At 30.5% G+C, this 18,161-nt stretch overlaps 1 protein-coding gene across 1 annotated transcript; it reads left to right on the top strand.

The window, feature by feature from the left end:
• Nucleotides 1-2,470: 2,470 nt before the first annotated feature.
• LOC149516957 (caffeoylshikimate esterase-like) lies at nt 2,471-6,359 on the top strand. The gene is made up of 2 exons (XM_089764506.1): nt 2,471-2,952; nt 5,562-6,359. The coding sequence occupies exons 1-2, from the start codon at nt 2,652-2,654 to the stop codon at nt 6,218-6,220; spliced, it is 960 nt and encodes a 319-aa protein (XP_089620632.1). The 5' UTR covers nt 2,471-2,651; the 3' UTR covers nt 6,221-6,359.
• The last annotated feature ends 11,802 nt before the right edge of the window (nt 6,360-18,161 follow it).

The following is an 18,161-nucleotide window of genomic DNA, read 5'->3' as shown; positions in this document are numbered from 1 at the left end:
TTAATATCATACATATATAAAAAGTATAAAATTGCATAAATAATAAAAATATTTTTTTATATATACCACAAGAAGAAACATTTTAAACTCATATTTAATCAAACTATGATTTTGAAAAAGAAAAAATTCACTCAGATCCAATCTTGATTTTAAATAAAATCAATCCTATTAGATTAGGTTAACACATAAAAGATCATTTGTAAAGTCATATATGAAAAGATTTATATAAAAGATTAAAAAATAAAAAAAAAACCTGAAAAACTTAAAAAAAAAAAAAAAACTTTTAATCAATAAGATCTAAATGGTTTTACATGATTTTTTTAAAAAAATAGATAATTCTTTAAATATGTAGAAAAAATTTATTAAATATAAAGCAAAAATTTTAAAAACAAAAGAAAAGAAAAAGGATTAAAAATGAAAAAAAAAAAGAAAAAAAGAAGATGAATTGTATGGATGGATGGGTGTATGGATATATGAAAAATAGAAAATAAAAAAATAAAAAGAAAGCAAAAACAAATATGTAAAATATTTTTGGTATCAAGTGAATCTAAAAAGAATTAAAATCTAAAAAATAGGGAAAAGTAAAAAAAAAAAAAAAAAAAGGTAAAAAAGAAAAGTGAAGTTTTTTTATATAAGTTAATTCCACAAAAAAATTAAAATTTTTAAAACAAATCGTTGATTTTTTAGTAACTTTTAGCAAAAGTAATAAAATATTTAAATATAAAAACCATAAATGAAAAAAATAAATATTTATAAAATTTCAAATAAAATATTTAATTTTTTTTAAAAATTAAAAAAAATTAAAAAAATATGAAAAATATAAAATTTTTTTTAAAGAAAACAAAAAAATTAGAAGAGAGAAATTGCCATGTTGTATCATGAGAATGGAGCACTATGCTACATTTGCAAAATTAAAAGAATAAATATATTTTATAACTTTTTTACAATCTTTTCAAAAAAAGAATAAAAAAAAGCAAAATAGAAAGTTTGATATAATGAATCTCACACATAAAAATATAATCTTTACAAATATATTTTGTTATAAATTTTTTAACTTATTAATTTTTAAAAAAGACAAAGAAAAAGAAAAAATAATAAAATAAAATAAAATGGCCTAATGAGATGCAAACACGTGGTGTAATGTGTTCAAAAGTATAGAAATATATTTTGAATTTAATGAAAAAATAAAAAAAATAAAACATACATTGTTTTAGAAAAGCAAAAAAAAAAAATTATCGATTATCTTTTAAATTAGCTGATATATTATTAAAATTGATAGTTAAAAGTTACGAATTCGAAAGAATTTAAATGTATAATATTTTCTTCAATCAAATAAATAATAAAAAAAATTTAAATAGATTATAAATTTTTTTTTTTTAAAAAAAAAGGTTTCTAGTTAAATTCGATTTAATCCTTTAATTTTGTTCACACAGAAAGAAAAAGATTACATGTTTGGATTCATTGGTCCCGGAAAGTAGCAAGTATTACATCCTAGGCCCATTCAACTAAAAGAAGAAAATGTTGGACCGTTTCTTTTTCTACAATGGTTGGCCCAATTTTGGACCTTTCATATATGGCAACATTGAACAACGAGCCCAAAAGAAGGTTAAACTTGTAATCAGTGTCCATTGGCAATTGGGCTTCCCCGTTCTCCCAGACCAAGTAAGAGGCTAAAAATAGTTAGGCTTTTTCCTCTGACATCAGTCATCTATTTATTTTTTTTGTTTGAAAAGGGTTGTCGAATTATAATAAAATATTTAATATAATATATAAAATTTAAAAAATTTTAATATAATATTTAAATTATGAATTAATTAATTAATTAAAAACTTTTAAAATTAACTTATTTATAATTTAAATATTATATTTAAAATATTATCTTTATTTGAAATTATAGTCATTAAAATTAAAATTTTAATATTTTATTTATTTCGAGCCACCTCTCCGAAAGAGAAGGGAAACACGACAGTAAAAACAAGTTGGTATTGCAAATCTTGTAACAAATGCAAGCGTACTCACCCAATTGCTAAGCCCCTGTCAAACAAGAGTGTGGTTGGTGAGAGAGGGGCCTCCTACCTACCCTCGCTTAAATTGGAAATCTTTATATTAGAGTTTTTAATTCTAAATATTTATTTTTTTACAAAATCAATTTTAATAATTTAAACGAATCAAAACTTAATAAATTTTACTACATTCAATATGTACTATCTTATTTAATGAATTTAAAATATTATTTTTATATTTTATTAAATTTATTCACGAAATATTGATCAAACATCTATTTATTTATATTTTTAAATATAAACGAATTGATTATAAATAAATTTTATTATATTAATAATTTATTTATTAATTAATAAATTTTAAAATATTATTCGTAATTTGTTATTATTATTATTATTATTTTTATGTTAGTATCAATCCTAAATCCTATGATATGTTTATTTTCTAACCTACCCCATACCGTGGATCACCACAAAAAAAAAGTCCAAGTCCACCGACTCTTACCCACTCCCACAAAACTTTGTTGGTGGGCTCTGGTTTTCTTCCCTTTTCGCTATAATCCCACCTTCTCTCTCTCTCTTCCTAATCTAGTTTTTCTCTTTCTATCTTTCATTTCCTCACCAATCCCGAAGCCAAACAGGGGCGAAATGGAAGGCGAAACGCCAGCGAATTTCTGGGGACAGATGCCGGAAGAAGAGTATTACACGTCGCAAGGTGTCGCAAACAGCAAGTCTTACTTCGAGACGCCCAACGGGAAACTCTTCACACAGAGCTTCGTGCCGTTGGATCAAAAAGTCAAGGCTTCGGTCTACATGAGCCACGGCTATGGATCGGATACTGGTTGGTTGTTCCAGAAGATTTGCATCAACTTTGCCACTTGGGGTTACGCTGTTTTCGCCGCTGATCTTCTCGGACATGGCAGATCAGATGGTCTCCGTTGCTACTTAGGTACTTTCAAACAGACTAAAATTTCCCTTTTGAGAATGATGATATCCTTTTTTTATTTTATTTGCCGAGTCTTCTTATTTTATATTTTTTTCTCAATTTGATTGATTGTATACTTTTCTTCGGGTTTGCTTTTAGGAGTTAAGACACAGAATTGTTGACCTGCAAAAGACTAGTAAATTCTAAGATGGAAACGCAACCGTATCATTGAATAAGAGCATTATGATTCATGTTAATGCTCATCAACAACGTATAGGTTCTCTTCAAAAAAAAAAAAAAGTGAGAAAGTGATAAGCTTACATCTCTGTTTATTTGAACACCTTATCTGGGTTCATCATTCACAATCTAAAATGATTGTTTTAGTCATCATTTCTTGTGTAATTTCTACTCCTTGCCTGTTTTGGTGTCGTATGATAAATTGAGCAAGGGAGCGACTAAATGTATTCTCTCTTTTTTTTTAATATTTTGTAAGTAAAATTATTTAAGTACTCCTCTCATAAGAGAATTCGATATCCATATCCAATAAATTTTATGATTTTTTAGAAGTGTATTTTCAAGAAGTGTTATAAAGTTTATAACACTTATCAAAAATGCATTTCATTGAAAGTTTTTGAAAAATTAAAAAAAAAAAGTTAAAAATTTATGAATTAGTGTAATGTAAAAATCATTATTAAAAAAAATATAAATCTTAAAATTAATAAAAAATTTATATTTATTATTTTGATGTAAAAAAATAAAATTTTATGAGATCTTAATTAAATTAAATATAAAATAATAAATATAAATTTTTATAAATTTAAAATTTATCATTTTTATATGAATTATTAAAATTTTATAATAGTTTTAACTAAATTAAATTTTTTTGGAGAAATCTCTACATCTGCATTTTATGTTAGGTTTTTTCAATTAACATATTAAATTTTGATAAAATTATATAGTATTCAAAAATATTATTTATACAATTTTAAGTAATTTTTAGCATTTATATATTGATTAGTCTTAATAATTCTTTCATCACTCTTCGTAATATCAATAGATGAAATATTTAATTAGAGTCCCATAAGATTATATTCTTTCTCTCATATCCAAATAATAACAGTAAATTTTTTTATTAATTTTAAATTTTATGAATTTTTTTAATGATAACTTTTTTATTACATTAATTCATACAAATTTTAACAAAATTCTTTTTTTTTTTATGTAATTTTTCAAAAACTTTCACTCCATTTACTCTTAGAAATACATTTTCGAGAAATGTTATGATTTTTTGATAATTTATTTTTAAAAAATCATAAAACTTCTCAAAAATTTGAAAAATTATAACACTTTTCGAAAATGTATTTATAAAAAAATTATAAAATTTATTGGATATGAATATCCCAAACACTTCGGTAAGGATATTTAAATAATTTTATTTATAAAAAATTTTGAAAAAAAAAGTAAGATGTAGAGAAAAAAAAAACAAAGTGCGTTCAGATATTTCCTTGAACATATTAAATATTGAATAATTAATGGGTCGTTTGGTATTGATGTGTGTTTTATTTTAAATTTATTAAATTTGAAAACATGTTAATTTGGATAAATTGTTTTTATTTTAATAATATGCAAATAAAAACATGTAAAAGAAAGTGGTTAAAACTTTTATATTCTAAATGTGAGAAGTTCGAATCTGACCAAAAGCAAAAATTTTGAACTATAGTAGTCCTGTAGTGGTACTGTAGCTAAACGGGTGAACAGTGCCATTCAAAATTTTGAACACACTATTTTTTTTTTTTTTTTTTTGTTTTCAATAATTTTCAAAACTTTATTTTCAGTTAAAAAAAAATAACATGCCAAGCATATTTTTGTTTAGAATTTTCAAAAAACTAAAACGAAAAGAAAAAATGAAAACATTACCAAAAGACCCCTAAGTATTTACTTTTTATTTCTGAAAATTTTAAGTATTGGATTCATTACATAAAAGTTGTTTGCTTGTAGGAATAATTAGAGATGATTAAGATTACTTATGAAAGGTCTGCAAAATTGAGTTAGAATTATATTTTGTAAGTGTTGAGATTATTTCTAAACTTTTAGGCTTTACTTAGTAGAAAGAATAAAAAATAAAAAGAGATAAAGATGAAAAAATTGTTAATCTAATAATTAAATTAAAAAATTAAAAAAATATAATCAATCTTAACCATTTGTTAATCTAATGACTGAATTATGGAAAGTAATATGGATGAAAATTTTGTTAATTTAATGGTTCAAATTGATAACCTTGATAATTGTTTTCTTATTTTATAGTTTTAATTATTATATTAACAAGTTTTTAATATTTATCCTTTTCCATACTGTTTTTAATATTTATCCATTTCCATACTTTATGTCAAGCAAATTAAATTATGAACTTGCCATCCATTTGTAGTATCAATGTTCATTGCCACTCTTTATTTCAATTCTGGTAGAAGCATGTTTTCAAAAAACAAGGAAACTTGTTATTTGATGAACTTATTGATTAAAAAATTATTCACTTGCCATTGGAGTTTGAGGGCTAAATTATTTGATTGCTAATAAAGTGTCTTACACACCAGTACCAGTAATTCTTAACGTTGTATCACTTGTGTGTAATGTAGGTGATATGGAGAAAGTCGCTGCATCATCATTAGCCTTCTTCAAGCACGTTCGCTACAGAAAGGAATACAAAGACTTACCTGCATTCCTCTTTGGTGAATCCATGGGAGGAGCAGCAACAATGCTGATGTACTTCCAATCAGAGCCTCAAACTTGGACTGGCCTGATTTTCTCAGCCCCACTATTTGTCATGCCTGAGAACATGAAACCTAGTAAGGTCCGGTTGTTCATGTATGGCCTGCTATTTGGACTAGCCGATACATGGGCTACCATGCCTGATAACAAGATGGTTGGGAAGGCAATCAAGGACCCGGAAAAGCTGAAGATCATAGCCTCAAATCCAAGGAGATACACAGGGCCGCCTCGAGTTGGGACCATGAGAGAGCTTGCTAGGGTGTGCCAGTACATTCAGGACAATTTTTCCAAGGTAACGGCACCATTTTTGACAGTGCACGGAACAAGTGATGGAGTCACCTGCCCGACCTCATCCAAATTGCTGTACGAGAAGGCATCGAGCACGGACAAGAGCTTGAAGATGTACGAAGGGATGTACCATTCTTTGATACAAGGGGAGCCTGATGAGAATGCTAATCTTGTGTTGAAGGACATGAGGGAGTGGATTGATGAAAGGGTTGAGAGGTATGGTTCCAAAAAGTGTTAGTCTAAGTTATTTGCCTTAATTGTTCTTAATATTTGGCACTTGGGGGATTAAAATATGTCGATTAATTTGAGTTTTGAGGACAAGAATGTCAAGCACAATGTAATAAAGATGATCAATAAAATTAAAATGTGGTTTGTCATGATTGTATGTCGAATTTCTTGTTTTGTTTTCATATCTTAAAAATTACATATTGAACTTGAATGAATGGTGTTGAAATAGAAAATTACAGTCTTGTATGATGATTCAAGTCAATTGAGATTTTAAGCTCCTTGGCAGAGGCATGTAACCAATTTGTGATACTGAATCCTTCACTTTGTTTGGCAAGGCCATTTTGCCACCACACAAATTAACACTTGTGATACCATGTAGTTGAGGTCCTTAAGGGGACATTCTATCATTGAAATTTGAGACTATTTGGAAGATCTTCACTTAGAATCTTAAGATCAGTGAGGTAGATCTATTGGATATAAGAAGATTATCTTCCATTTTATAAATAATTCAAGTTCCCACCCCCCCCCCCCCCCCCCCCCCCCCCCCAAAAAAAAAAGGCATACCGTTTGGTAGAAAGAATTGCTTCTTTGTGCTATATGTAATTTTTTATCAGCCATATCCCAGTCAGTTTTAACTCAAACTTTAATATTAATGAGAATTATAATAATTAATTTGCTTGGTCATTTCTTTTGAAAATTCAAAATGAAATTGAAGTTTATATTGATCATTTACGTACAATTTTCATTAATTACCTCTAATTATTAAACCGAGTTCTTGAACGGGAAATATATACTCTTAGTTTTAAATTGTTTGGATAGTATTAATTTTTATAAAATTTTTAAAAAGAAATGATTTTAATATATTAAATATTAAAATTGTATACATTCAATTTGGTCTAGGTCTAAATCAATTGGACTTGATCTAAATAGAATAAAATGGTCCATTTTATTTTTAGTTTTATTATTTTTATTTTTATTATATATATTTTTTTTATCTAATAATATATATTTATTAGTTATCCATTAATATTATTTTTTATTATTTATCTATTTTTTATTTATCTGTTTTGAATTTTGTTTTAATTATCATCTTATATACATAATTTTCAGTTCTAGAGGGAGTTTTCTGCCATGAATCAGGGGGTTGAAAGAATTTAGATTGGATTCAAAGAATAAATCCTAGTCCTAGAAGGAATTGAGATTGATAAAAAGTTTTTCTGATCAATCCTTATAAATAGGTGTTGAAATAGAACCCAAGGACACAAACGACAGAAAAGAAAGAAAGGTGAAACAGAAGCAAAAATAGTATTTAGAGGCAGTTTAGAATTTTTAGGAGATTTTTAGGAATTTTTTGGTGAATTTTTTTTTGGAACATTTTTAAAATTTTCAGATTACGACCACATTTTTCAACGAAATTTGAAGTTTTTGGAGTGATTTTTTAGATTCCGACGTTATTTTTCAGAATCCGATGAAAAGTTCAACCGGATTCTGGGTTGTATTTTTCGAGTAGAGAGAAAGAGGAGAAAGCTGAGGGGAAGAGAGAGAAGGAAGTGAGGTAGTCTGCGGAAGAAATAGAAGTTGGAGCCTTTTATAGTGTCGAAAAATGACGTCGTTTTGCGCTTAAGAAAACCCCAGAATCCGTGCATTCCCATTCGGGTGACCCGACCCATAGCGTCAACCCGCTTCTAACCCAGGTTCGACCCACTCCTCAACCGACCTTTTTCAGTCAAGCCGAGCCACCAAGCCGCGTCATCCGAGTCGTGATTTCTATTTTGAGCCGAGCCATTTTCGAGCTGAGTCGAGCCGTTCCAAATGTTTTTATTTTTTTTATTGACTAGATTAGAATTATTTAGTATTCCTTATTTTATTTTTATTTATTTATTTATTTTAAAAATGATTTTCTTTAAATAAAATTACAAAAAAAAATATTTTTGAGGAAAAGTTGAAAGTATCAATTTTTCATGAAAATGAGTTTTCTAAAAAATAGTTTTGAGAAAAAATTGAAAGTATCAATTTTCCTTGAAAATAAGCTTTTTAAAAAATATTTTTGAGGAAAAGTTAAAAGTATCAATTTTTTAAAAAAATAATTTCTTAAAAAAAGTTTTTTAAGGAAAAGTTGAATGTATCAAATTTTCTCGAAATTAAAGTTTCAGAAAAATATTTGGGAAAAGTTGAAAGTATTAATTTTCTTTGTACAAAAGCAATGAGTTTTTTAGGAGAGAAGGATTTATATCTAAAGCTGAATCATTATTCTTTTTTTTCATTTTTTTTCTTTTTCTTTTTGAATTTTCTTTAATGTTACATAATCCGACGATAGAGCCTCTGCAAGTGAAATAATAGTTTCATTGCATACTCTTGAGGTGAGGGAATTTCTCTATTTTTTGCTAAAAGTATTAGAGTCAATTGAGAATAATTTTTAATAATTAATTACTTGGTAAATTTTTAAGGCTTATCGGATAACACAAAATTAAACTGGTACCATCTTTTGATGGACGTTGTTAGGGTGCTACAACCTTCCTCACACGTAATCCTACTCTCGAACCCTGTTCTTGTTAGTAGACTTGAATCTATTCTTTTAGGGACCCTTAGACTTAGGTTTCCTTAAAAGGATAATTTCTTAGGTGACCAATCACACCTAGATAAAAAAGATTGGTGACGACTCTTTCAAGTCAATGTCTAGTAATAGATCCTCCAAATCTAAACTTATGATAGTTTGACGACTCCACTGGGGACAATCCGAGAGTCAGGCTAGTAAATAAATTTGTGTTATCCAAAAGCCTAATAAAATTGAACCTTTTGTATAGATTTTTTATTCATTCATGTTTATTTACTTTATTAATTATGTCATTCATATGCATATGCATATGCATAACATAAGCTCTATACCCGAGCTCCGTCCCTCTAGGAGGGAGTAAAGTACCTATTGCTTCCGTGAGGTTTAATGCCTCCGCAGTGGCTAATGAAATACTCCCACTCAAATTGAACCTTTTTCGCCTGTAGCCTGTAATGGGTGAGGATCAGGGTGCCTTACTAGTCTATGATGGACAATGATGTAAGGAGCAATTTAGGAACCTTTAGACTTTAACCTCAAACCACGTATAGTGAACCTTAAGAGTACCTAACCTATAGATAGAGCCATCATCCTTCCCTTTTAGAATTGTCCAAGAGCATTGGGTTCATTCTTCTTATTTTGTGTGATGTTTTAATTTACTTAGTTATTTTTTTTTTTTTGGCATACTAACCTTTTCTTTCATTCTTTTGCATTGGTTCATGCTCATATCATAAAGTTGCATAAAAAACATTTGCTTGAAAGATGATCTTTAACAAAAAGTTTTTCATGGACTCCACAGAATGATTAGTTTGTTCCTTATCTATATTAACTCATTGTGAGCTACCTAATGAAGTAAAAATCCAGTAAGAAAAGATGTAACTAAAGATGGAGGATTATTTACAAATCGACTATGATTCTACCTTGTCTTAAGAAACATCTATCCTCCTCAAACAAAATAATCTAGAAGAATTGGTTGATATATGAAAGAAGATAAGCCCAGTTAGGTAATAGAGATTTTGCCAGAGACATGGGCATATAGCATACCTTCTGGCAATAGTTGTCGACGATCAACTAGTAATTATGGGATCTTGCATACAAGTGTTTCATCTTTAATAAAGTTGATATGACACCAACCATTGAAGAATATTCGACTTTGTTGGGTTTGCACCTCAAGGCTCCTGATAAGATATATGTCAACAAACACAAGTCAAGATTTCGTAAGAATTTAGCTCGACTCATGGGGATAGACAAAGAAGTTATGGATTCTCATACAAAGAAGAAACAAGAACAGGTTTACCTACCTTGAAAGTCCTTTCATAAGTTTCTACTGCAACATGCCAACGAAGAATAAGGGCCAGATGTATTTGCCTTAACTATATTTTCAAAGGTTTTGGGTTATATTGAAATAACAGTGGTTGATTTCTTCAAGAGTGTGATCAATGGTTGTAACCCTTAAACGATAATATTAACAAAGACTATCAAATCGTTAAGTTACTGTCGTGAAAATAGAAGGCATTTTAAAGACTACATACAGTTATTATATTTATGGATGAAAAGCCACTTCGAATGGAGAAAAGGTGCTTTCTCGAAGCTTTATGTCCGTAATCGAGCTTCGATCAAGGAATTCTGTGAAAGTGGATGGTCAGAACAAAAGTCTAAAAAGGAATTGATAGCTTTCCTACAAAAATTGACCAGTGTCGAAGTAAGATGGTTGGTCTTGTGGATGAATCGTGAACCTATGTTGTATCAATGCAGAGATAATATTGTGGTCTCATTTTTAGATTTATGAAAAATAACAAGTTATGCAACACTTCTAGTGAGAAAGTAGTTTAGGGCAGAATAGTTCATTCCTATGATGCATGGGCTTTATCAGTTAGATTTCTTTTACAGTGAGCCAAAAGTATTTCAGAGGATGAATGAGATGATTAAAGCATGAAAAAACCCCCGAAGAGTGAGTCATGGATCGTTTATTGATAAGGTCACCCTTGGATACTTGGTTTGGAGAGCAAAATGAAGACAGAAAATGGTATTCACTTATAAAAGCTCTCAACCACCAATAAAAGAAAAACTTGAAGAGATACCATCAAAATTAAAGCTTGCAACAAAGGAATTTAAATCCAAAAAGGATAAGTTAAAGCAAGAGATTTAAAAACTTCGAGAAGAGAGGGATCAATGGAAAGAAAGAGCCGAAAAGCATGAACTCAAAGTTTATAAGATTGCTAGGAAACGTGACACCGCTGTCCAAGACTTATAAGAGTTACACCATGAATATAAGAGGTTGTGTGTGAAGGTACAAACCAAAAAGATAACAATTGTTAAGCTGATTGAAGAGAAAGCAAGATTGAAATAAGAATATGCTGAATTGGAAGAAGAAAGTACCTAAGTATAAACAAAGAATAACATGTTGAATAGCTAACTAAACAGGTTGAGATAAAAGTTAAATGAACAAGAAGACCATATTGTTACATTGGTTAGAGAGCATAGAGAGTTATCATACCAAGTCTGGTGTGGTAAAAGAGATAACTTAGGAAGATAGAAGTATATTGAGCCCCTAACGACCTAAATTTGTAAAGAGGTATGTAAGGTAAAAGAGATGGTAAAAGAGGTAGAGGTATTGAAACAAGTGGTGACCCTAATAAGAGAACATGAGCAGCGTCTATTAAACTTCATCGATGAAACCAGAGCCCAGTATGAGCAGATCAAATGATTTTATGATTATAACTCTGGGATGATAAACTCTATGTAAACAAAAATTTTTTGAATAAATGAAATCTTTTGGTTGAGCACTGTCTTAAGGTAAATGTTATTTGCATTACATGTATTTTCATTCATTGCATCCTCATTCATTACATTTAACAAAGTAACCACGAGATAGTTATATAATCTTGTTAATTCTAATATATAGTATTCAAGATTCAAGGTTAGCTCCATCTAGCAAGAACTCTATCCATCGATATAATACAAAAGCCAGAGCCAGACAAATGGAGCAAAAAAACTCTCACAAATTTAAAAAGCTGGAAAAAGTACAGAAAAAGATTGAGAATGAGTTGAACAAGATTCTAGATGCTCTTAATAAGTTGAACAAGGGAAAAAGAATAGAAAAAAAATACAAGCCAATAAGGCCTCTCATCACAAGAAGTGGTCGACCCTTTGTATTTTTTAGGTTTTGGTCCACAACAAGCCTAGCCCACATAGGATATTCCGTCACAATAGTTCACATATCCTGTATACCCTGAAATACCATCAGTTTTAAATCCAGGGTATTACCATAGCTATGTAAATCCTGTCTTTATTGAAAAGGCAGTAGAATCGATTTAAGTTTCTGATCTAGATGACTTGAAAGCGAAGGAGAAAGAAAAAGCAAAGGTGGTAGAGTCTCATGAAGATTCAAAGATTAGTATGTTGAACAAAGATTATGGGCCGTAAAAGGGATTGGATTTTATGGTTCTGTTGATGCTGCAGGGCTGTGCTTAGTCCCAAATGTAATCATTCCACCAAAATTTAAAATACCAAAATTTGAGAAATATGATGGTACGAAGTACTTAAAAATCCATATACCATGTACTGTCGGAAGATAGTAGCCCATGCCCATAATGAAAAACTATTAATGCATATTTTTTAAGACAGCCTTACAGGCTTTACTGCCAGGTAGTATATCCAGCTGGACAGAACCTGTATTCATTCTTGGAGTGATATGGTTAATAATTTCATTAGTCATTATCAACATATTATAGATTTGACTCTTGACCATTTTTCTTTACAGAACCTGAAAAAAAAAGACAAATGAGTCTTTTAAGAAACACGCCCAGAGATGAAAGGATGTAGCTTTTCAGGTACAACTTTTTTTGACTGAGAAAGAGACTACATTGCTATTTATTAGCACTTTGAAATCTTTCTATTATGAAAAGATGATAAGGATGCAATCAAAAATTTTGATGAATGGTAATTTTGAAAAATATTATTGAGAGTGCCATCAATAATGGTAAGCTAGAAGGAGGTGAAGCATCCACTAAAAAGGCCCCGAAAAAAAAAGTGACTGAAGCTCAAGTTATGAGCTTTAATAGGTAACAATTCAGGGGTTATCAACCCTACCCATCATAAGGATACCCTCCATATTATCCTGATGTGAATAACACCTCTCTTTATCCATATCAACCCATCTTATAGCCATCCTACCCCCCAAACATATCAACTTTTCTTTAGACCTTAGAATGTTACATACAGTCCTAACACTCAACCTACCTCAAGACCTCAGACCCATCTAGCCAGCCCAATGAGAGGTTTTCGGGAACAACGAACCACTCGTGAAAAGTTTATATTTGACCCAATCCTTATGACTTATACAAAGTTATATTGTGAGCTTTACAATAGTCATCTAATTACTCCTAGTAAATTAAAGCCACTTAAGCCACCTTACCCTAAGCGGTATGATCCCACAGCCCATTATGACTATCACTATAAGATTACTGGTCATTCCACTAAAAATTATACTATCTTAAAATAAAAGTGCAATGACTGATCAAGGATGGAATGATTAGTTTTGATACTTGAGAGGTAAATGCACGAAATATTAGTGGCAATCCTTTACCTAATCACAATGTGAATGCTCTGAGTAATGAACAAGAGTGCTATCTAAAAAAAAGTGACAGATATTAAGACACCTTTCAATCAACTATTTGATATTTTATGAAAAGCTGACATGATACAACTAGTAAGTCCATACAGTTATCATGGAATGTATATAGCAGGCACTAGTTGTAAATATCATAATGGGGTAATTGGTCACCCTATCGAAACTTGTGAGCAATTTCTCTAAGAGGTATAAAAGCTTTTGGATTCATGCCAGCTAGAAGTTTATAAAGAGGGAAAAGTTTCAAAAAGTGTTGAAGTATCCATGACTGACAAGCATGCAAAATTATTTTCAAAGTCAGTGACAATTCATTATGGGAACAAGCCAAAGTCAGTCCTAGATAAACTCATTCCTCGATCGATAACTTTTAAAGTTTTGACTCCCTTCCCATATAAATATGATAAAGTTGTACCCTAAAAATATGATTATGATACAATGGTTCAAGGATAAGAAGAGAGTGTCTCTAAGATTGACACCTCTAATATAACTGATGTATGGGGTATTACTCGAAGTGAAAGATGCTACACTCGAAAAATATTAGAGAAGGCTGGAAAAAAAAAGTTAAGCTAGGAGAAGAACGAAATAACCCTAAAATGGAACTTGAAGAGGATCATCTAAAATCGATGTCAAAAAAATAGGCTTGTGAATTCCTAAAATTGGTAAAACATAGTGAATATTTAGTTGTTGAACAGTTAGACAAAATGCCAACACGAATCTCATTATTATCGCTGCTATTGAATTTGAAACCACATCGAAATACCTTGTTGAAAGTATTGAACCAAGCATATGTGGCACATAATGTATCTGTTGAATATATGAATCACTTGACTGAAAATTTAGTCATGTCAAATTATATTTCATTCAGTGATGATGAGATTTTCCTACAGGAAAGAAAAAGTACCAAGGCTCTGCATATCATAGTTAAATGTAAAAGCCATATCATGGCTAAAGTTCTTATTGATAATGACTCCGCTATCAATATCATGCCTATGTCAACTTTGGCAAGGCTACCTATCAATTACTCTCATGTGAAAGTTAGTCAAATGATAGTGCGAGCTTTTGATGGGACCAGAAGAGAAGTCTTGAGAGATATCAAGATGTCCTTACAAATTGGGTCATGCACTTTTAATATGAAATTTCAAGCAATGGATATCTCTTCGTCTTATAGCTGTCTACTATGAAGGCCATGGATTCACATGACAGGGGCTGTTCTTTTTACTCTTCACCTAAAAATTAAGTTCAATATGAAAGGCCAGTTAGTGGTAGTGTTTGGGGAAGAAGACATGCTAGTGACCCAACCATATGTGAAAACGATCGAAAAAATGAAGGAGTGTTCCTATCGATCTTTTGAATTGGTCAACTCTGTGGGTGAAGGATTTAAAAATCAATATTTTTCAAAGATAGTAATAGGTCAAGTCATCAATAAGAGCTGGTATCCAGGAATAGGACTGGGTAAAAACTTACAAAAAATAAAAGAACCCCCAACAGTGGTGGACAATAGTAAAAGGCTAGGCCTAGGCTATGAAATAATAGAATGAAAAATCAAGAGAAGGCCAATAGGCAAACAGTAAGACTAATGATTATCCCACACCTGTACAAGACTTTCAAACTTTGAAGATTTATGTACCCAAACACAAAAAAAAGTATGGAAAGAGCTTTTGCCCAGTTAATCATCCATGCTATTAAAGATGAAGTGGGGTTTAATCAAGAAGGGTGAGTCCGTTTTTGTCCGCTAGATTATGAGCTAAACAATTAGAGTGCCATTGAAATACTTTTGACCTTTGAAACTAATTCAATGTAATTGTACATCTCAATAATTATTGTCCAAGGTATTGGGGTGATCTTTCTTGTTTGGGCCATTTATCTTTTATTATTCTAATAAAGATTATGAAGGATACATTTTCATTCATTTCTTCTTGTGTCTTCATTATTCTCATTTTTCCAAACACATCTTGCCAACATATCTCATTTCATTCAATTTCAGGTTCTTAAATGTACATGAAGATAATTATGATAACAATCAAGAGGTTAGTTTTGAGAATTCAATTAACACTGATAAACTTGACAATGAAGAAAATTCTAAGGAATATGTTATGCTTCTGGACCTAATGAGATTGATTGAACAAGAAAATAAGCCAATTGAGCCTCATCAGGATATAGTTGACTTAGTGAATCTGAGAGATAAAAAGAATAAGAAAGATGTCAGAATTGGCACTTCACTTTCATCAGAAGATAGATTTATTTTGAGAATTCATAGATGTGTTTGCTTGATCTTATCAGGATATGTCAGAGTTGAGCACAAAGATGGTAGAGCACAGATTACCCTTAAAGGCAGAATGTGAGCCAGTCCAACAGAAACTGAGATGATTGAAGCCTAAAATGCTACTAAAGATCAAAGAAAAAGAGAAAAAATAGTTTGATGCAGGTTATCTACAAGTGGCTAAGTATCCATAGTAGGTAGCTAATATAGTACAAGTTTTTAAGAAAGATAAAAAGGTACAAATATGTGTAGACTATCGTGATTTGAATAGGGCTAGCCCAAAGGATAACTTTTCTTTACCTCACATTGACACACTAGTAGATAACACAGCTAGACATTCAATTTTCTCCTTTATGGATAGGTTTTTAGGGTATAATCAAATAAAAATAGCTGCAGATGATATGAAAAAAACTACTTTCATGACTATATGGAAAATCTTTTGTTACAAAATCATGTCTTTTGTGTTAAAAAATGCTGGGGCAATATACCAAAGGGTCATGGTGACACTCTTTCATGACATGATACACAAAAATATTGAGGTGTACATGGATGATATGATTGTAAATTCTCGTGAAGATGAAAATCATATCACCAACCTCAAAAAGTTATTTAAGAGATTGATAAGGTTTCAGCTCAAGCTAAACCCAGTCGAGTGCACTTTTAAGGTAAAGTCAGAAAAGTTACTAGGCTTTGTGGTCAGTTAAAGAGAGATTGAAGTCGATCCAGACAAGATACGGGCCATTCAAAATTTGTCACCTCTAAGTACACCAAAGGAAATTTGAGGTTCTCTGGGAAGATTGAATTATATTTCTCGATTCATCTTTCAGCTTACCTACAAATGTGATCCCATATTTAAACTTCTCCGCAAGAATAATCCTGGATAATGGAATGAGGAATGCTAAGTGACTTTTAATAAAATTAAATAATACTTGTCAAATCTTTCAGTGTCGGTGCCACATGTTCTAGAGAAACCCTTAATTCTATACTTGACAGTGTGTAAGAATTCAATGGGATATGTGCTGGAGCAACAAGATAAGTCTAGTCGAAATGAGAGAGCTATTTACTATTTGAGTAAAAAGTTCATAGAATATGATCCAAGTATTCTTCATTGGAAAAAATATGTTGTGCATTAGCATTGACTGCTAAAAAACTCAAACAGTATATGCTCTATCATACCACAAGGCTTATAGTAAAATTGGATCCAATTAAATACATCTTCGAGAAGCTTTCTTTGTCTGAAAGAATTGCTAGATGGTAAATAATGCTCTAGGAATATGATATTATATATGTAAGCTAAAAGGTAATAAAAGAGAGTGTTATAGTTGAGTTTCTTGTAGATTATACTACTGAAAAATATGAACCAATAAGATTAAAATTTTTTTATGAAGATCTAATGACTATTTCTCAATTGAAGAAGGGGAACCATAAAGAAAAGTGTTGGAGAATGTATTTTGATAGAGCTGTCAATGCCTTAGGACATAGAATTGGGATGATTCTGATCTCTCTAAAAGAACAATACTATCTTGTAACAGCGAGGTTAAATTTTAATTGCACAAATAACATCGTTGAATATGAGGCATGTGTCATAAATTTACAAGCTACTATAGATAGAAGAATGAAAGCATTAAAAGTGTTTAGGGACTCAGCTCTAGTTATATATCAGTTGAAAGAAGAATGAGAGATGAGAGATTCAAAACTCATTCCATATCATAAGTATATTTTATAGTTGATAAAGTAATTTGAAGATATCCAGTTTAACCATTTACCTCGAGAAGAGAATCTGATTGTCGATGCTTTGGCTACTCTGGCTGTAATGATTCGAATTAATGATAATACTAATATTCAGTCCATCAGGCTAGATGTTAAGGATATCTCAGCTCATTGCTCCAATGTAAAAGAAGATTATGATAGGAAGCCCTAGTATTATGATATCTTACAGTATATTAAGGATCAGTAATACTCAGTTCAAGCAACAGAGAACGATAAAAGGGTCATCCGAAGATTAGCTATGAGTTTTTTCCTGGATGGGGATGTTCTGTGCAAAAAAATTCGTGATCAAGTATTACTGAGATGCGTAAGTAAGGCTGAAGCAAGAAAAATCATTAAAGAGGTGCATGATGGAATATGTAGGGCACATGCCAACAGACATATGATGGTGAGATAGATCATGAGAGCATGATACTACTGGTTGACAATAGAAAGTGATTGCATTGACTATGCTCGTAAATGCCAGATATATGCTGATAAGATCCATGCTCTACCATCTGTTTTACATGTTTTGGCACCACCTTGACCATTCTTAATGTGAGACATGGATGTCATTGGTCCTATCACCCCAAAGGCTTTTAATGGGCATAGATTTATTTTTATGATGATAAATTACTTCACAAAGTGAGTGAAGGTAATATCATATACAATGTAACACGATCTATGATTTACAAGTTCATAAAAAGAAAGATCATCTGTAGTTATAAATTTTTAGAGAGAATTATTTTAGATAATACTAAGAA

The sequence above is a fragment of the Durio zibethinus genome, chromosome 8 (genome assembly GCF_047325235.1).
Source record: "Durio zibethinus cultivar Kanyao isolate XHJ-2024 chromosome 8, ASM4732523v1, whole genome shotgun sequence".
Classification (NCBI taxonomy): domain Eukaryota; kingdom Viridiplantae; phylum Streptophyta; class Magnoliopsida; order Malvales; family Malvaceae; genus Durio; species Durio zibethinus.
Note: the sequence above shows the minus strand (reverse complement) of the source record. Positions and strands in the feature narration are given on the sequence as shown.